The 24,474-nt window shown below is 47.1% G+C and overlaps 1 protein-coding gene across 2 annotated transcripts in view; it reads right to left on the bottom strand.

The window, feature by feature from the left end:
- Positions 1-4,877: 4,877 nt before the first annotated feature.
- Positions 4,878-24,474, bottom strand: part of bean1 (brain expressed, associated with NEDD4, 1) — a 100,616-nt gene continuing 81,019 nt past the window's right edge. For both annotated transcript variants that reach the window (XM_078542994.1, XM_078542995.1), the window contains 2 exons: positions 23,921-24,062; positions 4,878-6,175 (listed from right to left, as the gene is read on the bottom strand). In XM_078542994.1, coding sequence (XP_078399120.1) covers positions 5,824-6,175; positions 23,921-24,062 — 494 coding nt within the window. In that variant the 3' untranslated portion in view covers positions 4,878-5,823. The remainder of the gene's footprint in view (positions 6,176-23,920; positions 24,063-24,474) is intronic.

Genomic DNA, 24,474 nt, shown 5'->3' with positions numbered 1-24,474 from the left:
AAAACTGAGATAGGTGGATTTTTGTCAGGTTAGAGTGTTAAAGTTCACAGATCCAAGGTAGGTAAATGATGTGGGGTCTAGATTAGCATTGGTCTGATTGAATGATGGAATGGGCTAGAGGGGCTGAATGGCCTCCACCTGTTCCTTCCTATAGTGACATGTAAACAGGTGGAGGCAGTTCAGCCCTTTTAGCCTGTTCAGCCCTTCATTTAAATCCTGGCTGATCTCTGCCCTTATCTATCCCTACGATCTCAGGCCAGGCTGCACGCAGGTACCACAATTGGTCTCAATGTGCTTAGGTGAGGCAGCACGAATGAGGTAGGGTTCTGCTCCTGGCTGTCATCCTGCTCCTGTCTTGTGGACGCTGAACAAGGGTAGGGTAGGGAGCGGCCGTGGGCCCCTCCTCTACTTTCCCCCTCCCCACGAACACTGGTCAGTCAGCCTGCTGACCCTGACCATCTTGGCAAGAACATGGACACTGGCTTCTTAGCAACATGGGCACAGGCTGAAATAGTTTGAACATGCCAACCTATTTAGTATTTATCCGTTCGCGGGATGTGGGCTTCGCTGGCTGGGCCAGCATTTATTGCCCATCCCTAGTTGCCCCTTGAGAAGGTGGTGGTGAGCTGCCTTCTTGAACCACTGCAGTCCCTGTGGTGTAGGTACATCCACAGCACTGTTAGGGAGGGAGTTCCAGGATTTTGACCCAGCGACAGTGAAGGAACGGTGATATATTTCCAATATGGTGAGTGAGTTGTGGGTGAAGGTGTTCCTGTCCAAAAAAGTATTCTAGGTATTTTGTGGGTGGAGAAACTGATTTTAGTTGTCCAGGAGATTCACAGAAGTACAGAAACTTACAGCACAGAAGGAGTCCATTTGGTCCACTCTGCCTCTGCTAGCTCTTTGCAAGAGCAATCATGCTTTGTCCCACGTCGCTGTTTAGTCCAATATCCTGTAATCTTTATTTCTTGGGGACACTGGGACAATCCTGGAGTGTTGACTTTTAACTGCCCTCTGAAGTGACTTAGCCAGCAGTTGAGTGTCAAACTGCTAGACAGTATATATATACAGACTGCAGTGGTTCAGGAAGAGGGGCTACCACCATTGTTTCAGGGGCAGTTAGAATTGAGCAAATTAATGCTAACCTTGCCAGCAATGTCCACATTCCAGGAATGAATTAAAAGAAAACTCGCACACACAGGAGATTTGGGAGAGTGAAGCAGGCTAGTCTAAAGCTGCTGAAGGTGTGGTTTGCTATGTCCTGGTGCTTTTTGCTGTCAGTCTGCATTGATCACACCCTTCTGCTAGAGGGTGATGCTGAGTCACCAGTCTCCTCCCTGCCTCCGCCCAGCTATCTTCCCTCAGCCAATCGCTTTAATCCTGCATCGACTACTTTTCCCATCCTCTTGCATTTGTGTTATTTAGTAGGAATGAGATACACTTCCACAGTCACTGCTCTCCCCTGGTACTTCACCCAGCTGATCATTCTTCTCACGCTAGCTGGGCAACTGAAAGGCTATTTGACCTTGGAAGGAATATCCCAACCGGCCCTGTCCTCCTCACCCGACGTGTAGACACAAACCCAGCAGTGGTTAGGATTCCCCCGCTCTCTCAGCTCCACAGTAGTGCCCCTTCTGTTGTGACCAGCCAACTGAATATCGAATGGATCTCGGATTCTTCTTATTCTGCACAGTTTTGTTCCACCTCACCGAGTCATTGGAGGAACTGAGTTACAGGCTTAACAAGACTGAACCCTTTTGGTGTCTGGTGTGACTCAGTGGGTGGCACTCTCACCTCTGGGTCAGAAGGTTGTGAGTTCAACCCCCCAAGTGCAGTACTGAGGGAGAGCTGTACTGCCAGAGGTGCCGTCTTTTGGATGAGATGTTAAACTGAGGCCCCATCTGCCTGCTGAGATGGAAGTAAAAATAAATCCCACATTACTATTTGAAAAAGTGCAGGGGGATATTTATCTCTCAAGCAACATTGCTAAAATAGATTATTTATTCATTGTCTCATTTCTGTGGGATCTTGCTGTGTGCGATTTGGCTGCCTACATTCCAACAGTGCCTACACTTCAAAAGAACTTTAGTGGCTGTAAAGCACTTTGGGGATGTCCTGCGGTTGTGAAAGGTGCTATGGAAATGCAGATGGATTATGTTTGTACAGGAACTGTTTTTTTTTGAGAAGTGTTTGATGATAATTGTGATGAAGTGAATCTATTTAGCTTCCATTTCTACTCGCTCAGGGTGTCCCTGAAGTACTAAATAAAAGTAAACCAGTACTCACTCTCCAAACACATTAGTAACTGAGCCAGTATTAACGGGAACTGAAGTCTGCGGCAGGCTGAGACTGGTTACTTACCAGTGTCCTGAATTCTCTGAAATAGCATTTCACCGTCACAGCCCTGACAATTAATAAACTCTCCTTCCTTTGAATATCCCCCTTCTTTCTCCCATCCCTGACTCTCCCCTCCTCTCCTGAAGGGATTGACTCATGCAGGGGTCCCACAGCTGATGCTTGGTTTCCTCCAACGCCTCAGAGAAGTGGCCATTCTTTCAATGCATGAAACTAGACAGCAAGTGCCAGGTGGCTATTCGTCTGCAGAGGGCACCACACCCGAATCTGATTCTTTCCTCAACTGATGTCCACCTGCAAACATTATTCTGGAGAGTTTGGAGCTTGAGAGGAAGCAAAGGCTGGGGTGGGGGAGGGGATTTAGCAGATTCCCCCCATAGCACTGAGGCTGACTGTAGCTGACCCCATTCTTGTACTGGCTAAGACCAGCAAACTGGGGATGGGGCCCAGAACATGATGTTCTGAGTGAATACACAACCTGTCTCGTGGCCCAGCCTAATCCTCTTCTCAGCCGACATCCACAGATACACAACCCGCAATGGGGATCACTGGATCGGGATCATTGGATCGGGATCACTCCCACTGCAGGATTTTGATTTGGGAGTCACAGATTATCCAAAACAGAGTCAAAGTTGTAGGTGATTTTAAAGCAGTTTATTAAGAAGCAACAATTGAGATGCATAATAAGCTAAACAGACAGAAGACCCGAAACAAGTGAGAATGGTTTACTGGTCCCAGAATCGTGGACAATCATAGAATTGTTACAGCACAGGTGAAGGCCATTCGGCCCATTGCGTCAGCGCCGACTCTCCGAAGGAGCAATTCGCATACTCCAACTCCCCTAACCCTCTCCCTACACCCTTGCACATGCCTCCTTTTCAGATATTTAGAAAATTTAAGGCACAGGAGGCCACTCTGCCCATCATGTCTGCGCTGACCAAACACGAGCCCCTGCCCCCCCCACCCCCACTCAGCCTAATCCCATTTTCCAGGCACTTGGTCCATAGCCCTGGAGGTTACGGGACTTCAGGTGCATATCCAGACATCGGATGGATGAAGCTGGAAGCGTCAGGTTCTTCAGTTCTCTTCGGTCTCCCTGAGCAAACCGAGGTGTTAGGCCGGAGCCAGCGAGGTCCATCTCGAGAAGCTCTCTTCCATCCAACGTGATGTTTCTCCCCCTCTCTGCAATCAGTTTCTGGGAGGTTTTTATGCCATTTATTCAGCTGCCCGGTAGCAAGGGAGATGGTGGTGTTGTGGTAATGTCACTAGACTAGTAATCCAGTAGGCCTAAGGCTAATGCTGTGGGGACATGGGTTCAAATCCCACTCTGGCAGCCAGTGGAATTTAAATGCAATGAATGAGTCTGGAATATGACGTTAGTTTCAGTAATGAAATGATTGTTGAATCACTAATGCCCTTAAGGGAAGGAAATCTGCATCCTTATCCTGGATGTGACTCCAGACCTACTGCAACGTGCTAACTGAAATGGCCTCACAAGCCACTCAGTTCAAAGGGTAATAGGGATGGATAACAAACGCTGGCTTTGCCAGCGATGCCCACATTCCATTAAAGAATAGAAGGGGAGAAAAAAGGAGACATTAAAGGGAATCTCTTGGATTTCTGTCAGAATCCTATGAAGTGATTTTTGTGGTTCATTCTTGCCAGAACATCCTGTTTAACATTCAGACACTTGGTTTATGTAATGAGTTACAAGTGGCTGATTTTATTCCCTATTTCCCCTTCACCCCTCCCTCCCCAGCCCCTTTACGCCATTCCTACCCCTCCCTAGTCGACCCTCCCCACCCCTTCTACCCACATCCCTCCCCTCTGCCCCTCCTTTCCTCATTACCCTTTCTCCCAACCCCTCTCCCCCGCCCCCTCCCTCCTCCCCTCCTCCAACCCTTCTCTACCCCTCCCCCCACCTCACTCCCCTCCCCTTGCCCTTCAGGAATGCATCCAGTCAGAATTGGGAACACTAGGAAATTTGGTAGTTGATCTGCGCACAGCAAGCTCCCACAGCTGGTGCTCCTGTGGGAAGGGGAGCTCTGCCTCCTGGAGGTGTATATTGGAATTTCAGATTTTGGAAAAATCCTGTACAGTCTTAAGTGTTAACGACTCCTGGGATTCTATCCCCTTTATTTCTGGTTGGCAGTTGGGCCTTGGATTCTGTACTTAAGTCAACTGGTTTTAGTCGGGCAGCTGTGCTACAATTGACCTCAGCGCCATTGGACTCTGGGGGCGGGAGGGGGCTCACGATAACCAGCCAATGAATTCCTCTTCGCTCAATTAGATATCGGGTGAGGGCAGTGTGGGGTGAGGCCAACCACAGTGGAACAGCTTATCACTTTTGCATGGAACCCAAGAGTGGAACTTGCGGCCGACTGAGATCGCACCAAACAATCGAGAAATTCCTGGCTCAAGAGGAGGAGGGGAACAAGAACCAAAGAAGCAACATTTACTCGCCAGAGTTGTTTTTTTTTTAGGCTGATAAACATTTGACAGAGCATAAACAAGCGCTGTGTGCACAAATTGTGTTTTATTCTGTTTTATGTACAGCACATATTACAATGCAAGGTACAAACGGTAGATTTTAATCACTCCGCATTCCTGGGGCACTAGGGACTTCATGAGGAGGAGACAGGAGGTGCTGTCACAAAAAACATCAACGTGAGAAGGGAGGATATATAACTGACGTGTTATTAAAAGACTTGCATTTCTATAGCGCCTTTCGCAACCTCAGGGCATCCCATCTCACTTCACAGTCACCGAAGGACCCTTTGAAGTGCGGTCACTGTTGTAATGTAGGAAATGCGGCAGCAAATTTGCACACAGCAAGATCCCGTAAACAGTCATAAGATTAATCACCAGGTCATCGCTATTTCTCTGTGATATTGGTTGAAGGGTAAATGTTAGCTGGGGAACTGGGGTGAAATTCCCTTCTATTTTTCAGATAATGCTCAGCGGGGTTGGGTGGGGGGAACCTTTCACATCTGGCTGAGGGGGCAGGCGGAGCCTGGGTTTAACAACTCAACCCAAAGCCAGCACCCCGTGGCGGGTACAGCACTCCCTCAGCGCTGGGAGCGTCAGCTTGGATTTTGTGCTCAAGTCTCTGGAGTGGGACTTGAACCCACAACCTCCTGACTCGCACTCGGGAGGAGCGCTCCCAACCGAGACAGAGCCGGGACAACCCCAAGTAGGTGTTTTAACTCGGTCGTTTGCAGTATTTGAGCAACACCTCATTTCGAGCGGGGTTATGTTTTCTTGGAAGGTTTGAGAGGCTTCGAAATACTCCCGTGCGCTGTGCCCGTCTCCCTTGGCGAAAAGCGACGCACTTTCCCAGTTCCCTGGTTCTCCGAGCTTCCTTGACGCTCCACTGTGCCGGGGGAGGGGTGTGGGAGGCGTTGGGGGATGGGATGTGCGTCGCTCCTCTCTTCATTACTCCCGTACCTGCGCGGACCGACTTTTTTTTTACACGATGGTGCGGGAGACGGGCCTGCACTCCTCGGGTGTGTCCTTCAGCCCACCGAGCGGGATCAGCGGCAGGGCCACCTCCTGCCTGCTGTAGACCGCCCGCTCATAAGGAGGTGCCTGGTCCGGGGGCAGTGAGGTCGAGGAGACGGACGAGACCACCTGCTGATAATTGGGGGGTATGGCCGGGCCGCTTGTGGGATCCCCGCTTCTCTGGGGGTTGGCTTCTTCCTCAGAGGGGGTCCGGTGAGTGGAATCGCTCCTTTGCCATGGGTCAGTCAGGGAATATGGTGGAGGGTCTTCCTCTGGGAGGTACAAATCTGGCGCCCCGTGTCCCACACAGTCTTCATAGCTGGCACAGAGAGGGAGGAAGAGCACAAGAGTTCAGAACAAAGCCAATAGATAGAAATACATTGACATCTCTAGACGATAAATGACCCAACATCCATAAGGTTTGTCTTCCATTATCCTGCACAGCCTCTCTCACTCCACCCTCCAGAACCAATCGAAAATTTTTCTGCCCGTATTCTTTACCGCAGAGGGCCGTAGAGGCTGGGTCGTTTAGTATATTCAAGGCGGAGATAGACAGATTTTTAATCAGGAAGGGAATCAAGGGTTATGGGGAAAAGGCAGGAAAGTGGAGTTGAGGATTTGCAGATCAGCCATGATCTCATTGAATGGCGGAGCAGACTCAACGGGCCGAATGGCCTACTTCCACTCCTACGTCGTACGGTACCCTAATTCACACCAAGTCTCGGTCACCATCTGCTCAATAACCTGCACTGGCTCCTGGTCGCATTTTCATCCACGTTTGTAATTCCCTTCATGGCCTCGCCCTTCAAATGATGTTTCATAATACTCCTGTGTAGCACTTTGGGGCTTTTTATTAAGTTAACGGTGCTACGCAAATGCATGTTGATGTTGTTTACAGCCAATGAATTATGTCTGATGTGCACTGATTGTTGTTATTCACATAATCATTGCAGCCAAGTTTCCACACAGCAATATAGGAACAGGAGGAGGCCATTCAGCCCCTTCAGCCTACCCTGCCATTAATTTAAATCACAGGCTGATGAAGTGTAAGATCCATCCAGATCTCCTCCTGCCATCTGGTATTTGCATATACTAAACAAAATACACCTCAGTCCCACCAACCCCCACTCTCACAACCTCTATCTCTTTGTTGCTCATGGTCTCTCCACTTCCTTTTATTCTTAAATGGATCTACGGGTTTGTTGCACAACTTTGAACAGAGCAGCAGCTCCCCCACTCCCCCCACCCCCCACCAACTTGCCTCCCCTTTTCACTTTCTTTGTTCTAACAGGTGTCCCCAGAGGATCTGATTCACTCACCAGAGGGGAGCAGCCTGTTTGGAACAATTTTCTCAGCTCTGAGATCACAAATGCAGCTGTGCTGAAGCAGCCTTGAGGTTGGAAACGGAGAGTCAACAGTTGTGTTTGGGACAAACCTAAGTCCCCTTTATTAACAGAAGACACGAAGATCCTAAAATCATGTCTCGTTACTTGGATACAGAGTGCAGCTCCCTCTACACTGTCCCCATCAAACACCCCCAAGACAGGTACAGCACGGGGTTAGATACAGAGTAAAGCTCCCTCTACACTGTCCCCATCAAACGCTCCCAGGACAGGTACAGCACGGGGTTAGATACAGAGTAAAGCTCCCTCTACACTGTCCCCATCAAACGCTCCCAGGACAGGTACAGCATGGGGTTAGATTCAGAGTAAAGCTCCCTCTACACTGTCCCCATCAAACACTCCCAGGACAGGTACAGCACGGGGTTAGATGCAGAGTAAAGCTCCCTCTACACTGTCCCCATCAAACACTCCCAGGACAGGTACAGCACAGGGTTAGATACAGAGTAAAGCTCCCTCTACACTGTCCCCATCAAACACTCCCAGGACAGGTACAGCACGGGGTTAGATACAGAGTAAAGCTCCCTCTACACTGTCCCCATCAAACACACCCAGGACAGGCACAGCACAGGGTTAGATACAGAGTAAAGCTCCCTCTCAACACAAAAACAGAATTACCTGGAAAAACTCAACAGGTCTGGCAGCATCGGTGGAGAAGACCCCACCCTCAACTTCTCTCTCCCCCCGCCCCCCACCTTAAACCGGCTTATATTTCACCCCTCTCCTAACTATACTTCAGTTCTGTTGAAGGGTCATGTTGGACTCGAAACGTCAACCCTTTTCTTCTCCACCGATGCTGCCAGAGCTGCTGAGTTTTTCCAGGTAATTCTGTTTTTGTTTTGGATTTCCAGCATCCGCAGTAGCTTTTTGTTTTTAAGCTCCCTCTACGCTGTCCCCATCAAACACTCCCAGGACAGGTACAGCACGGGGTTAGATACAGAGTAAAGCTCCCTCTACACCGTCCCCATCAAACACTCCCAGGACAGGTACAGCACGGGGTTAGATACAGAGTAAAGCTCCCTCTACACCGTCCCCATCAAACACTCCCAGGACAGGTACAGCACGGGGTTAGATACAGAGTAAAGCTCCCTCTACACTGTCCCCATCAAACACTCCCAGGACAGGTACAGCACGGGGTTAGATACAGAGTAAAGCTCCCTCTACACTGTCCCCATCAAACACTCCCAGGACAGGTACAGCACGGGGTTAGATACAGAGTAAAGCTCTCTCTACACCGTCCCCATCAAACACACTAAGTCATATTCTTGGGTTTGGATATTTACTGTAAACATAGATCATCTGGAATGCTGATATTTTCCTGACAGAGAATAGTTAATTCCTGCTTTAGAACCCAGTCATTAATGCAATGAATCATGAGGCACATGAATTTGCATGATGATTAATTGTCCCTCGAAACCTTGTGAATATGTGACTGAAATCCAATTAAAATCTCGACTGGAAATCAAGGGCGAGGGGATTGTCACAAGTCTCATTGCTCATTTAAACTTCTTCACACTCTAAACATGTTGGCTTGTTTCAGTCTCTGTGATTGCAAGTCTCTGTACAAGGGGCATTGAGTGCTTCAACTTTTTATTGTTATCTCACTTGGTTGTCCAAAGCTGGTTGGATCAATTTTAAACAATTCTCCTTGACAGAAGATGCACACTCATAGAAATCCGATAGCCGTGGGATGTATAATACCCCTTGCCTGGCTCCAGAAAACGATTCAAATTTAGAAACCTCGAACCATAGGGTTATACAGCACCGAAAGAGACCATTCAGCCAATCATGCCTGTGTTGGCCCTTTTGAAACCTCTCCAGTTGCAGAATCACAGAATGGTTGCAGCATAGAAAGAGGCCATTCAGTCCATTGTGTCTGCACTTCCTATCCAAATGAGCAATTCACCTAGGGCAGCGTTTTCCGGTCGGCAAGTGGGGGCGGGGCCCGCTCGCTGATGTGTAAAGTGACGCGGGGATAGGTCGGGCGGGCGTCCCAATGTCACCCCGCGTCATTTAGATTTTCAGTTTGGCGGGCGTCCCAACCTGATTCGGCTGTGTACCCGCCGAACTGTCAAAGGCCTGTTACGGCCATTAAAAAACGAATTAATGAACTTAATAGGCCTGCCCGTCCAACCTTAAGGTTAGCGGACAGGCGAGGAGGCCAAGTGGCCTTCGGATAATGCGTGAAACCTCATCCACGGGCGGGATGAAGTTTGGTGTAAGATTTAAAATTTCACGAAAATTTTTAAATAAAAGTCATGGACATGTCCCATCTCATGTGACAGTTTCACATGAGGGGACGTGTCCTTCAGTTTTTTCCCATTTTCAATGAGGTTTTTGAAAGTAACACTGATCTCCCTGAGGCAGCACTTTGCCTCAGGGAGACCTGTGCGCTCTTTCGCGCGCATGCATGAAACAGCGCACTCCCTGCTCAGGGAATCCCGCCCCTCCCCCTGCCTCCACCCGCACAGGGAGCGCACAGCGCTTCCGGGCAGACGTCACACTGGGCGGGCCTTTATTGGCCCGCCCATGTAAAATGGCAGCGCTCCCCCGATTGGGAACCTGTGCCCACTCCCACACATCCCCCCCAGACAGGGGGAACATGCTGCCCCTAGTGTTATCCTCCCACCTTCGCATCGTAACCCTGCACATGTTTCCTTTTCAGGTAATAACCCAATTCCCTCCTGAATGCCGCGATTGGACCTCCCTCCACCACACTCTCAGTCAGCACATTCCAGATCCTAAACACTTGCTGTGTGAAAACGTTTCTCCTCACGTCACCATTGCTCCAATTGCCTTACATCTGTGCCCTCTTATTCTCGATCCTTCCACCAATGGGAAAAGTTTCTCCCTATCTACTCTGTCCAGGCCCCTCATGATTTTGAATACCTCTGTCAAATCTCCTCTCAGCCCTGTCTTCTCCAAGGAAAACAGCCCCAACTTCTCCAATCTTTCTACGTAACTGAAGTTCCTCATCCCTAAAACGATTCTCATGCACCTGTTCTGCACTCTTCCTAACGCTTTCACATCCTTCCTGAAGTGTGGCACCCAGAACTGGACATAATCCTCCAGCTAAGGTCAAACCAGTGTTTTATACATTAGTCCCTTTCTCCATGCAATTCTTCCACTTCAACTATTTATCCAATTCCCTTTTAAAAGTTACTATTGAATCTGCTTCCACCGCCCTTTCAGGCAGCCAGTTACATTTTGCTGCATAAAAAAAAAGCTTTTCCTCATCGCCTCTCTGATCCTTCCACCAATTATCTTAAATCTGAGCCCTTTGATTACTGACCCTCATGCGAGTATCTCCTTGCTGACTCCACCAAAACCCTTCCTGATTTTGATCGCCGCTATTAAACCTTCCCTCACTTTCTCAACTCTCAGGCCCCGGCTTCTCTGTCTCTTTCTCCTCAATAAGTTATTCTCCTAAAGGTTCCAACACATGCTGGGTTTGGTGCCTTGATACTAAACAGCCTCTCTTACCTCACCCAAGTGTCCTTCCTTCACGTGTGAGGTTTCGAGGGTACAGTATAGTGCAGTGGTTTTGTTACCAAGCTAGTCAACTGTGAATTGAAATCTCACTATTGTAGATTCGGAATTCAATTTGTTTTTTTTAAAATTCATTCATGGGACATGGGCATCGCTGGCTGGGCCAGCGTTTATTGCCCATCCCTAATTGCCCCTTGAGAAGTTGGTGGTGAGCCGCCTTCTTGAACCGCTGCAGTCCATGTGGTGTAGGTACACCCACAGTGCTGTTAGGGAGGGAGTTCCAGGACTTTGACCCAGCGACAGTGAAGGAATGGCGATATATTTCCAAGTCAGGATGGTGAGTGAGTTGGAGGGGAACTTCCAGGTGGTGGTGTTCCCATGTGTCTGTTGCCCTTTTCTTGCTAGATGGTAGTGGTCGTTGGTTTGGAAGGTGCTGTCTAAGGAGCCATAGTGAGTTCCTGCGGTGCATCTTGTAGATGGTACACACTGCTGTGGAGGGAGTGAATGTTTGTGGATGTAGTGCCAATCAAGCGGGCTGCTTTGTCCTGGATGGTGTCAAGCTTCTTGAAGTTGTGGGACCTGCATTCATCCAGGCAAGTGGGGAGTATTCCATCACACTCCTGACTTGTGCCTTGTAGATGGTGCAGGCTTTGGGGAGTCAGGAGGTGAATTACTTGTCACAGGATTCTTAGCCTCTGACCTGCTCTTGTAACCATGGTATTTATATGGCTAGTCCAGTTCAGTTTCTGGTCAATGGTAACCCCCAGGATGTTGATAGTGGGGGATTCAGTGATAGTAATGCCATCGAATGTCAAAGGTTTGGTTTGGTTTACACATCTGGAAAGGAAAAGCTGTTGACAGTAATAGTGACCATGAAATGTCGAACTGTTGTGAAAAAAGCCAGCTAGTTCACTAATGCCCTCTGAGGGAGGAAACCTCCATCCTTACCTGGTTTAGGGCTATATGTGATTTCAGTTCCACAGCTGCCGCAATTCCTACATTACAGCAACAACTACACTTGAAAAATTACACTTGAAAATTGGCTGTAAAGAGTTTTGAAATGTTTAGTGGTCATGAAAAAGACCACATAAATGCAATATAGTTGACTATGAAGTGGCCTAGCCAGTTAGATGGCTCAACATCACCCTCTCAGGGCAACTAGAGAAGATAATGTAAAGGATAGAGTGTGTTACAGAAGGTAACGTACAGGATAGAGGGGGTTACCTGACAGGATAACATACAATCTCTCATACTCAGGCCCTTTCAGGAATTTCACACATTTAAAGTGAAGGGTATTGGGCGCATTTACAGTCCATATCCCACTGCACTTTCAGTGCGGTTACCTGCTTTCACCTGTCATAGTTTTTCACTTAGCACCACTCTTCAAGGGGCTGTTGGCTTTATTGAAAACAAGGATGAGCTTTCCCTAGTTTCTGAGGTCAATGTGTCTGAAAATGTTCCTGTTATTGCTGGGACTGAGAGAATTCGACCCTGGAGGTATGTGGAGGGGAGATTCCAACATCTCCAATCTATCACCATTTGTACCAATGTGGTTAAGCAGTAAGATTCTCATCTCTGGAGTCAGAGGTTGTGGGTTCAAGACCCACTTCAATTACTCAATTCAGACTGACACTCCAATGGAAGCACTGAAAGGAAGAAGTTTGTCTGAATGGCAGAGCAGATTTGATGGGCCGAATGGCCTTCTTCTGCTCCTATGTCTTATGGTCTTGTCTTTATATTGCATCTTCTCAACGTATTTGCAACCAATGGAGAACTTTTGAAGTGTAGTTACTGTTGCAAAGCAGGAAATGTGGAAACCAATTAGTGCACAGCAAGCTTCCACAAAGAGCAATGTGACAATGATCAAGTCTTTGGTTTTATTTTAGTGATGTTGGTTGAGAGATAAATATTGATCCCAGGACACTGGGGAGAACTTCCCCGGTCTTCTTCAAAATAGTACCATCGAATCTGAGTGTTGCGCTGGATGTATCAGCCTAGATTATATCCATGTGCTTGGACTGGGAATTGAATGTGCAACAGTGAGAGTGCGATTCACTGGGACACAGCTGACTTCAACATTGGAAGTGATGTCTTTTGGTTGACGTGTTAAGCCAAGGCCCTTCCTGCTCACAACGGTAGTTCAGGTGCCTGTTAAACATTCCATGATGTTTTAGAAATAAAAAAAGAAAGACTCGCATTTATATAGCCTTTTTCATGACCGCTAAACATTACAAAGCTCTTTACAGCCAATTTTCAAGTGTAATTTTTCAAGTGTGGCTGCTGTTGTAATGTAGGAAGTGCGGCAGCCAATTTGCACACAGCTAGCTCTCTCAAATGGCAATGTGAGAAATGACCAGATAACCTGTTTCCTTTAGTGATGTTGATTGAGGGATGAATATTGGCCAGGCACACCCTGTCTGCTCTTCAGAGTGCCACTGGATCTTCTACCTTCACCTGAGAGCGCGGGAGGGCCAGAGTGCATTCCACCCCCTTGCCACCCTCAGTGCTTCCTCAAAGTGGTGTTCAACATGGAGGAGCACTGACTCATCGGTTGAGGAGGGCAAGGCGTTACGTGGTAATCAGCAGGAGCTTTCCTTGCCCATGTTTGACCTGATGCCATGAGGCTTCATGGGGTCTTGTGAAGTAGTTTGGGATAATAAATAGTAGCATATCAATAGAAGTTCTGTTTCCATTTAAATTAACATAATGTAAAATCAGATTATCTGGCCGTTGTCATAGTGCTGTTCTTGGGATCTTGCTGTGCGCAAATTAGTTTCCTACATTAAAATGGTTACTACACTTCAAAAAATACTTCATTAGCTGTGAAGTGCTTTGAGACAGCCAGTGTTCGCGAAGGACGCTTTAAGAATGCAAGACTCTTTTTTTTCAAGTAATGAAGCCATTAAGAAGAGGTTTTCTTTTCTCTGGCCAGGGAATATAAAGCAAAATGGCCGCTGAAGCCTTCAGGATGGTTTAATTGCAGCCATGAATAATTTAAAGGTAGTGTGACTCAGCGAGGATCGCACCTATTACAGTGATTGATGGAGCTGCTCAGTGTGCAGGCTGCCTTTAATGAAAGGGCAGAGGGTTGATGCGAAAAGCACATCGAAGGCTTAAAAGCTTAATGTACAGAAACCTTCCAGAGTTAAAGGCCAGGAGGGCACTGTCCGAGAAACTCTAAATTTCACTTGCCTATCATTTAATAAACTCCCTGGCTCCATCTTCTGCATATTTTTTTTTACTTAACCTGATTATCAGAAAGTAAATTGTATTGAACGTTATAATACAGCAAGCAGCGAGGATTGAAATAGATTACAGAATGATGGAGATCATCCAAGAGGCTCCATTTGTTCTCATTGGAAACGATGATTAATGTCTAGAAATTAGACACTTTGAATATCTTAAGCAGGAGTGCATATAACATTGTGCTGTCTGCTTTTCTGTCTTTAAGGCATAACAGGGGCAATACAAAGCAGGTTTAATTGCATGGACTTTTTTTGGGTTATTTTCTCACCAACATCCAACAAATGCTTGGGATGAGATCCATCTTGGGGGGAGAAATACAGGCGGAGCACAGTAACAGGTGACCAATATGTTACCAACAACATAATCGGCAAAAGGCTGAACCAGGCGGATGTGGAGATTTTTTTTTATGTGCAGCAAGCTGTTATAATCTGGAGCGCGCTTTCTGAAAGGGAAGTGGAAGCAGATTCAACAGTCACTTTCAAAAGGGAACGGGATATAAACTTGAAAGTGGAAAAGTTACAAAGGTATGGGGAAAAAGCTGGGACTGGGATTAATTAGGCAACTCTTCAAAGAGCCGGCACAGGCACGATGGGCAGAATGGCCTCTTTGCATGCCCTCCCATTCTGATGTTGTTCCGTGTTATGGCCCCAATTGAATTTCACCCTTCACCGGTCCGGGTTCCTGTTGACGCTAGTCATCTTTGAATCATATATACAGCACAGTAAGAGGCCATTAGGCCCTTCATGCCCATGCCAGCTCTATGAAAGATTCCCTCTAAGGAAAGACCAGCAAAACTTGGGGGCAGGATATTAACGCTTGGCGTGCGGGCAGGCGCCCGACACTGCCAAGTGTGAGATGGCGCGTTGTGATGTCGGGCACGGACCCCGACGTCACCGCGCAGTCTCGCGGTATTTCATTCGGCGGGCGGGCGCCGGAGTCGATAATTAGAAGGCCTATTAAGGCCACTAACAATCTAACTAAATTCAAATTTACACTGTCCGTCCAACCCGTGAACGGTTGGCGGGCAGGCGAAAAGGCCAAGTGGCCTCTGTGCCTCAGGGAGATTGAAGGGCTCTTTCGCGCGCTAAGCCCGCTCGCACTCCTCCCTGCGCCCCCCCCGCCACCTCCCGCTCGCCATCCACGCAGGGCGGACTTTAATTGGCCCGCCCGCATGATATCGCGGCGCAGAGCCTATCGCGGGCGGTGGTCAGCTTCCGGCCTGCCCCCTCCCACCCCTCTCCCGCTGAGCAACCCCCACCAAGGGCAAAATCCTGCCCTTGGAAATGAAGGATACCGGTAAAGCTCGTCTGAACTGGTCTTGTATACCTTACAGTGGAACTCTGGTATCGCTGGTGCCAGTATTACTGATTTTTACTGGGGTTTGACAATTTTGAACTGGGTTTTCCTTCTGCTCTTTCTGCACATCCCTTTCATTGATTCTTTTTCAAGCGTTTATCTGAAACTTATTATTTGAATCACCACCCTTTCAGGCAGCGCCTCCCAGATCATAACTTCCTGTGGTTAGAAAAAGTTCTCATTACCAATTAACTGAAAGCTGTGTCCTCAGTGATCACTGAGCCCCCGGCCACTGGAAACAGCTTCTCTGCTTTATGCTCAAAGTCCTTCGTAATTTCGAAGATCTCGATTAAATCCCCCTCAGCCTTGCACAACCTCAGGGTATCCCAAAGCCATTCGCAGCCAATGATGTACTCCTTGGAGTGTAGCCCCTGTTATGATGCAGCAGCCATGTTGCAATTTATGCACAGCAAGCTCCCACAAATATCAATGAGATACGTCCGTTTTTTCACTGATGTTGGCTGAGGGATAAATACTAGCCAGGGCATTGACCGTTACTCCTTTGATCTTCTTCCAAATACCACTATGTGAGATTTTATACCCTTCTGGGAGGGTATACTAGGCATCAGCTTGACACTTCATCTGAACAATGGCACTTCCAACAGAGCAGCACTCCCTCGGTACTGCATACTGGGCGCATGCAATTAGATCATAGGCTCAAGTCAGAGTGGGGCTTGAACCTGTGGCCTGCTGACTCAGAGAAAAGAGGGTTATCCACTGAGCCACAGCTGATGCTCTCGTAACCCAGCTGATAGGGTAATCATAAATATTGCTTGGCACCATAAACATTGCTTGGCACCTTTTACCAAGTCGGCCAAGAAAGGAGTGAGCCAGGGCAGATTTTTACAGGCCCCCGCCAGTGGATTTGCAGGTGGGGGTTGCCAGTAAAATTCCCTGGGTGGCCTTTCCATTGCCCTCCCACCAATCCCCAACCTGTCCGCAGATTTACAGGGGTGGGGGGGGAGGGGGGGGGTGCGCGGGCAAGGCCTAGGGTCACCCACCCAACCCCACCCCAATTGAGACCCTTAAGTGGCCAATATTGGACATGTAAAGGTCGCTTCTGGGCAGAATTTGAGGGGAGATGGTGGTGTACTGGTAATGTCACTGGATTAGTCATCCAGAGACCCAGACTAACGCTCTGGGGGCAGGGGTTCAAACCCCACCACAGCAGCTGGTAGAATTTGAATTCAGTTAATAAATCTGAAATACAAAGCGAGTCTTTCTTTAGGGTGTCCTGGGCAAACAATTTATCCCTCAATCAACATCACTAAAATCAGATTACCTGATCATTGACTTTTGTGGGAGCTTGCTGTGTGCAAATTGGCTGCCATGTTTTGTACATCACAGCAGTGATTACACCTCAAACGTACTTCATTGGTTGTAAAGCGCTTTGAGGTGTCCTATGGATGTGAAAGGTGCTACATAAATGCAAGTCTTTCTTATTTTCTACCCTCAAGTATATCTCTACAAAATATCACCATAGCTTCGCCCAATCTGCTACTAACTTTAACGAATAATATTCACTCCCATTGACCAGCAGCCTGCGTACCTGAAGGAGGGAAACCATTTATTTAGCCATTTACGAAGCCTAATGCAGTTACTAGAGGACTCACCATCACCAAGGCCATCTACTTCCACCTCTGTATCATAACCCCTATCTGCCTCTGCCTCAGTTCATCTCCTACTGAAACCTTCATCTATTGCTTTTGATACCTCAAGACTGGATCCTTCTGAGGCAACGGCCGGCTGGATCCCATATTCTACCCCCTGCTGCCAAAACTCTGCTGCCAAAACTCTGCTGCCAAACCTCTGCTGCCAAAACTCTGCTACCTCGCACTCTAACCTGCATCAAGTTTCATTCATGTGTCGTCTCTGCTCGCTGACTGACATTGGCTCCATTTTAACATTCCCATCCTTGTTTTTAAATCCCTCCATTGCTTCTCCCTCCCTACCTCTGTAGTCTCTGTAAGGGGACTTCACAGGGTGGGTGCTGAAAGAATGTTTCCCCTTGCGGGAGAGACTAGAACCAGGGACCATAGTTTATAAACAAGGGTCTCCCATTTAAGACAGAGATGAGAAGAAGTTTTTTTCTCTCAGAAGGTTGTGAATCTTTGGAACTCTCTTCCCCAGAGAGCAGTGGAGATGGAGTCAATTAATATTTTTAAGGCGGCGTTAGATAGCTTCTTGACTAACAGGGGAGTCAAAGGTTACTAGGGGTAGGTGGAATGCGGAGTTGAGGCCATAATGCGATCAGCCAAGGGGCCGAATGGCCTATTTCTGCTCCTAATTCGTATGTATGTAACCTCCTCTAACCCCACAATGTTCCGGAGAACTTCTACGATTCTGCCCTCCCGTGGATCCCTAATTTCAATCGCCCCACCACTGGCAGCTGTGCCTTCACTCCTGGTGCCTGAAAAACTGGAATTCCCTCCCTCAATCTCTCCAACTCTCTACTTTTTTCTTTTCTGCTTCAAGATGCTCCTTAAAACTCGTCCCTTTGACCATGTTTTTGGTCACGGGTCCTAATATCTCCTTACATTTCTCAGCATCAAACTTTAAGAGATGATCCTCCCCTGAAGGACCATGGGACATTCTAGCACATTAAAGGCGCTATATCAATGCAATGTTGCTGTTTTTCTTGATGAATTCACCTCCAAGCAGTGAAGGAAGCTGGGGGCTAAACCTACGCTTGGAAAACATCTAGATGGCTGAAGAATATTTTAATTTGACCAGCAGCAACTTATATCTTTAAATTAAACAAATGTCTCTCAATGACCTTCATCCTCAAGCATTCAACACCCCGATGCATAATTAAAAAAATATGGTGGTAGACTCCTTATTTTTCGAGTATGCCTTACTTACAGCTCGGACATACTTGAAGAACGAGGAGTCTACCACAGAGATAAAAACAAAAAGCTACTGTGGATGCTGGAAATCCAAAACAAAAACAGAATTACCTGGAAAAACTCAGCAGGTCTGGCAGCATCGGTGGAGAAGAAAAGAGTTGACGTTTCGAGTCCACATGACCCTTCAACAGAAGGGTCATGTGGACTCGAAACGTCGACTGTTTTCTTCTCCAGCAATGCTGCCAGACCTGCTGAGTTTTTCCAGGTAATTCTGTTTTTGTTAAGGAGTCTACCACCGTACTTTAAAATTAGATGTAGGGGTGCTGAATACTTACAGACGAAGGTCATTGAGAGGTACTTAGTTCAAATGAAGCCTTTATTCACATCCACCCTTTTAAAAACCAACAACGATTGCAGTATGGCAACTTGCCCAAGCCCTCTTGGTTTCAACGGACTTTTGTTTCCTTCATGATTAATATTTAATTCCTTGATGATTGGATGCATTTAACATTTAGGTCAGTGGACAAAAAAGTACCAGGCGAGATTTGGATTCCACATCCATAAAGATTGCTTTGCAATTGGTTATCAAGATAGGGGACAATTTGAAAATTATTCACACCTTCGTTTTCTCATTACAGCCTAATTCACAGTCCGCTCCATGGCACAGGAACAAGGGCAGACTGAAATGACCAGATCATAAGGGTTATTATAACCTCTCTGCACAAACAAAGAGCCCCATTGAACCGCAGCCTACCCCAGGCCTCAAAACCCTGACACCGGGATCGTTTCATTCCGCAAACCGTCAGAAGTGCAGGATGCGCGAAGAAACTCATTTTTTAAAAAAGAACACAGCAGCATCACACTTTTAAAAATGTTGTGGCGGTGAGGAGGGATATTCTCCACTTTGTCAGATCATCTTACAATGACTAATAGGATCGCTGCGTTGCCATGGTGACCAAACCAAAAAAAAAAACGGCTTGTTTAACGGTCGTTCATAAATTACAGGTGGAGAACTGGGAATGAGGGATGCAGGAACTGAGGTGCGGGGGAGGGGGAACAGAGAATTTTACAAGGGCATTCCTATGACATACTTTTGAGTCATAATACTTGTTGGTGATATTGTGGTCGTTTTGAGATCTAGGTTTTCTTCAGGCATTAGAGAGGAATCCATGGTGGCTTTTAGGTATTGCATTCGGTGCATCAGGGTCTCTCCCCTTTCATTGTTTGGAATTATTGCAGGGCACGGAGGGGCAATTTGAGGAGGAGACAGAGTTCACAGGATGTCCCTTACTGCAGCTCAGTGGATTTAACCCTCACCTTTAGCCACAAGCGTGTGAGTTCGAGTCCTAACCCAGAGACCTGAGCACAAAATCCAGGCTCACACTCCCAGTGCAGTACTGAGGGAATGCCGCACTGTGGCAGGTGCAGCCTTTCAGATATGACCTTAAATCAAGCTCCCTGTTTATCCTCTCAGGTGGTTTAAAAGATCCTGTGGCCGCTATTTGAAGGAAATGATTGAGTTTTCTGCGTTCTGGCCAGTATTTATTCCTTAACTGACATCAGTAAAGACAGATTAATGGCGCTTTGTCACATTGCTGTCTTTGGGAGCTTGCTGTGCACTATTTTGGCTGTTGTGCTTCCTGCATTACAACAGAGACTGCTTTTCCAAAAGTACCCCACTGGCTGAAAGATGCTTTGTACTAAGGCACTATAGAAATGCAAATCTTTCTTTCTTATATAACCTGGACCAAACTGAGTCACTGTCACACTTAGTGCACTGTGTAACAGCTTATACCCCCTTCCCTCTTAAAACCTATAATGAAAGTGACTGAGAGTTAATCATTGCAATGGAATTAGTACCAAACCTCCGTGAATCCCAGGTGAGAGAGTGAAGCTCTATCAGAATTAAGCTAACATTTGTAACTGCTGACCTAGAAACGATTTGTATCTCAGCGCAGTCATCACAATGGATGCCTCACTGCATGAACAAAGGCCTGAATTTTGGCTCAGATGGAGAAGCTCTCCTTCTGCTAACAGAAAATGCCAGCAGAGGCACGAATCAGGGAGCCCCACCCCCGATCCAGCCTCTGCCATTTTTGCAGAGGGGTGAATGGGAGCGGGGATATTTTTATTCGTTCGTGGGACGTGGGCATCGCTGGCTAGGCCAGCCCGTCCCCAACTGCCTTTGAGAAGACGGTGGTGTGCTGCCCTCTTGAACCGCTGCAGCCCGTGTATTGTAGGAACACCCACAGTTATGTTGGGAAGGGAGTTCCACATCCGTGGTTCCCGGAGGCAACTGCCCATATAAGTGTGTGGTTTTGGTGAGGTAGGTGTCTTGAAACCCGAAGTGTGCAGATTGGAGCTGATAGGAGCAGGTTTCAACCTTGTGGATTCACTTGGATAGCCAGGGTATCCTTTTGAAGAGTTAAGCTACCCCTTTGGATATGGTCCCGGGATGCCTTTGGGAGAGGTCAGGTGCTCTTTGGGATTGTTAAAAGAAGACATAAATGTGCATAAACCTATAGTGCGATCGAAACTATCAAGATGTCAAAAACCTGCCAAAGAACTGTCAAAACTCTTTAGAACTGTTAAATTCATTAGAACTGATATAACTGTCAAGGGATTTAACTTTGCTGGGCTTTAAATTAAAAAAAAGTGTGGAGTTTTAAAAAACTAAGTGCTGACTGTCTCACACTGTCTGTTGACATAAGCCTGGTGGTTGTCATTACAGGATTTGTGCTGCATGGCTCATTTTACAACCTTACATTATCGCAGTGGGGTGCCTGTTAAGTGAGCAGTTTGTCTAACAGCTCCAAGTAGTTATAGAGTAGAAATGTTTGTTTTCATAAGAGATTAGTTGAAGGAATTTCAATGTATTAAATGTCTTTTTTTATCAATCAGAGTGTTTTTTTAAAATCGTGATGTCTTAATGTACACATAGCTTTATTTTATGACAGCATGGTTCCCGAGGCCTGCCCATGGATATGAGGTGAGTTGGCATGGAGGGGTAAGGGCAAAGGGTGTTGGGTTGGGGGCATGGGTTGGCATGAATTGCCACTAAGTTGGCATAGGGGCTATAAAAGGCCATGGGGTGAATGGGAGTGGTGGTTGGCATAGAAGGTATGAGTGGCATGGGGGTGAGTAGAGGGGCATAGGTTGTCATGGGGGTATGGGGGTTTGGGGAGTGGGTGAGGGCATGAGGTTACATGGATGGGGCATGGGTAATGGCGAGGGCTGTTGTGTGTTTTACTATTTTTTTCAGTCTTTCACACAGTACCGGCAGCCCGCCATCACACCCAGCTGCCTCCACACCCAGCTGCCTCCGCACATCACCTGGGGGCGATGGGCCCCCAACTTCTAATCCAGCCCGCCCGCCCGGAATGAAAATTCCAACTCCTGGGCCTCCTATTCCCAATCGGGTTCACAGGGCCGGGAAATGTCCCGACTCTGCGCCATGGAGTCGGGAGTGAAAATTCGAGCCATGTACCGAGTGTTATAGAAGGACTTTGGCACCTTTCCTGACTTCAGGGTGTCCTGATGCATTTCACAGCCAACCGAATACTTTCTGAACGGTAGTCACTGCTGTAGCTTAGGAAATAACAGCCAATCTGCTCACAAACATCAATGTGATAACAAGCAGATAATTGAATTTGTTTACGTGTTGATTGAGGGATAGATATTGACCAGTACGCCACAGCAGTAGAGCAGAGCTCCCCTTGTTCTGTAATGTGAAGTATGAGCCTAGTATTCTGCACTTTTGAGTGTCTTTGGAGTGGAAGTTGAACCCATGACTTTCGGAATCAGAGGTGACGGTGCCACTCATTGAGTCACAGCTGGTGCCTGAGATAAATGACTCAACAAAAAGCACTGAAATTCCCAAATAATCAATGACTAGTGAAAGACTAATAGGCAGTTAGACAGCAGTTAGCTGTTGCTGTTATCGTCTATCTCCACTGCATGGAATACAGAACACAAATTCCAGGCGCTCTCTGCAAAGTGACATTAGCAGGTCAACACATCACTGCTGCCGGGTGCTTCATCTGACTGCATCTCATTACACTGCAGGAAGTAGAGACACACTGACGCTCAGACACCAGACAGCTGTCCATTCTAGTCCAATTTTACATGCATCTGAATAACACTTAACTCTCTCCCTCTCTAAACAGCTAAAAATGTCTGCCAGACAATTCCAGTATTAATTCTGTGTACACTATGCATTTTTAAAAATCCTATCACCAATTTCCCACCTCCCACCATTTTTCCCTTCTGCCAATGGTCCCATAGATGCTGGTCTTAACTCCTGGTCCATTAAAAAAAATTATTCATTCATGGGATGATTAGGGACGCTTGCCCATCCCTAATTGCCCTTCAGAAGGTGGTGGTGAGCTGCCTTCTGGAACCGCTGTAGTCCATGTGGTATAGGTACACCCACAGTGCTGTTAGGGAGGGAGTTCCAGGATTTTGACCCAGCGACAGTGAAGGAACGGCGATATATTTCCAAGTCAGGATGGTGAGTGACTTGTTGTCATTATTTATGAGCAAGACTTCAACATTAATATTAGCCATGGCTCAGTTGGTAGCACTCACCCCTTGGATTTGGATCGTTTTGCATTCAAGACCCACTTGATTCAATGCCCACCTCCTAGAGTATTATGGGGGGACTGCTCGGGGGTGGGGGGTGAGGGTGGTGGGCTAGACACCCCTTGTATTTTACGTGCCCCCCCCCAACCCGACCAAGAATATGCCCGGTGGGGGGCCATAAAATCCAGCTCAAAGAGAGAATGGGGAAAGCAAGAGAGGAGAAGGAGAATGATGAGATGACATAGAGAGGAGAAAAAGATAGAGAGAGAATAAGGAGAGAAGGAGAGAAAGAAAGAAAGAAGGAAAGAAAGAAGAATCTTTCGATGTCTATGGAGGTTGGGCTGGGGACTGCAGGAAAGACAATGTTGTGAAACATTGGCCGGAATTTTTCAGCCCTGTTGTGGTGGGACCCACCGATAGAGATTCAGTGGCCCAGCCAAAAGTCCACTGACTTTCGGCGGCACTGGACAATCCTGGCCGGTACTGTGTGAAAGACTGAAAAAAATAATAAAACACACAATAGCCCTCACCACCCCCCTCCTCCCCCACACACATTACCCACGCCCCATCCGTGTCACTTCATGCCCTCACCCACTCCCCAAACTCCTATCATGACAACCTATGCCCCTCTACTCACTCCTATGCCACTCATACCTTCTATGCCAACCACCACTCCCATTCACCCCATGGCCTTTTATAAGCCCCTATCGTCTTCCTCTTGACTATTTACCAATTGAAATAAAATCATAGAAACAAAAATGGCTCTGAAGTAGGCCATTCAGCCCATCGTGGCTGTGCTGACTTTTCTCTGCTCTTTTCCCCCGGCCTTTGCAAATGTCTTCCCCTTCAAGTATTTATCTAATGCAGTTGGGAAATGGAAGTCAATACTGCATCCAAGAAAGCTTTTAAGCCTCGTTGACCTCCTGGGCAATTTTGATCATTTGAAAAGAAGAGAGCTGCATAACCCTGGAACAGAATTTGAAGGTGTAGACTTGGAAACTCAAGCACATCGATACCTCGGTTCATGCAGTGCAGCAAATCATCTAAATCCGTCTCCATGAATATTTTATTTGCTTTCTGTTGTTACTGGTTGCAAAGTTCCACAAGGCCATAGAGGACAGACACCAAGGCTAGGAAGATACTCACTGCGGAGGAGAATCCTGATACATCACATTGATCTGTGACAGTGTCTCGATATAGGAGTCAAAATCGAAAGTGGGGGAATACTCCTCAATACACGTCGATCGCAGCTCTCCCACAGATCCTCCAAATGAGAAGCCATCTGGGGCTGTTGGATAGAAACATGGAGAATATGTCAAGGCGTTTGTTACTGTATGGGTACAGTCATTTAGCGGTCGTGCAACTAGACTAATAATCCAGAGGTTTAACCTAATGATTCAGAGATATGAGTTCAAATCCCACCATGGCAGATGGGGAATTTAAAATCAATTAATTAAATCAATCTGGAATAAAATTCTAGTATCAGCAACGATGATCATGCAACTTTTGCAAAAACCCATCTGGTTCACTAATGTCCTTTAGGGAAGGAAATCTGCCGTCCTTACCTGGTCCGGCCTACATGTGACTCCGGGCCCACAGCAATGTGGTTGACAATTAATGCCCTCTGAAGTGGTCTAACAAACCACTCAGTTCTATTCAAAAAAGGTGGCTCATCACCACTGGCTACGATTTTCCAAAAT

The sequence above is a fragment of the Cetorhinus maximus genome, chromosome 6 (genome assembly GCF_964194155.1).
Source record: "Cetorhinus maximus chromosome 6, sCetMax3.hap1.1, whole genome shotgun sequence".
NCBI classification, from domain to species: domain Eukaryota; kingdom Metazoa; phylum Chordata; class Chondrichthyes; order Lamniformes; family Cetorhinidae; genus Cetorhinus; species Cetorhinus maximus.
The sequence above is the reverse complement of the archived record's forward strand: the minus strand, read 5'-3'. Positions and strand labels throughout refer to the sequence as shown.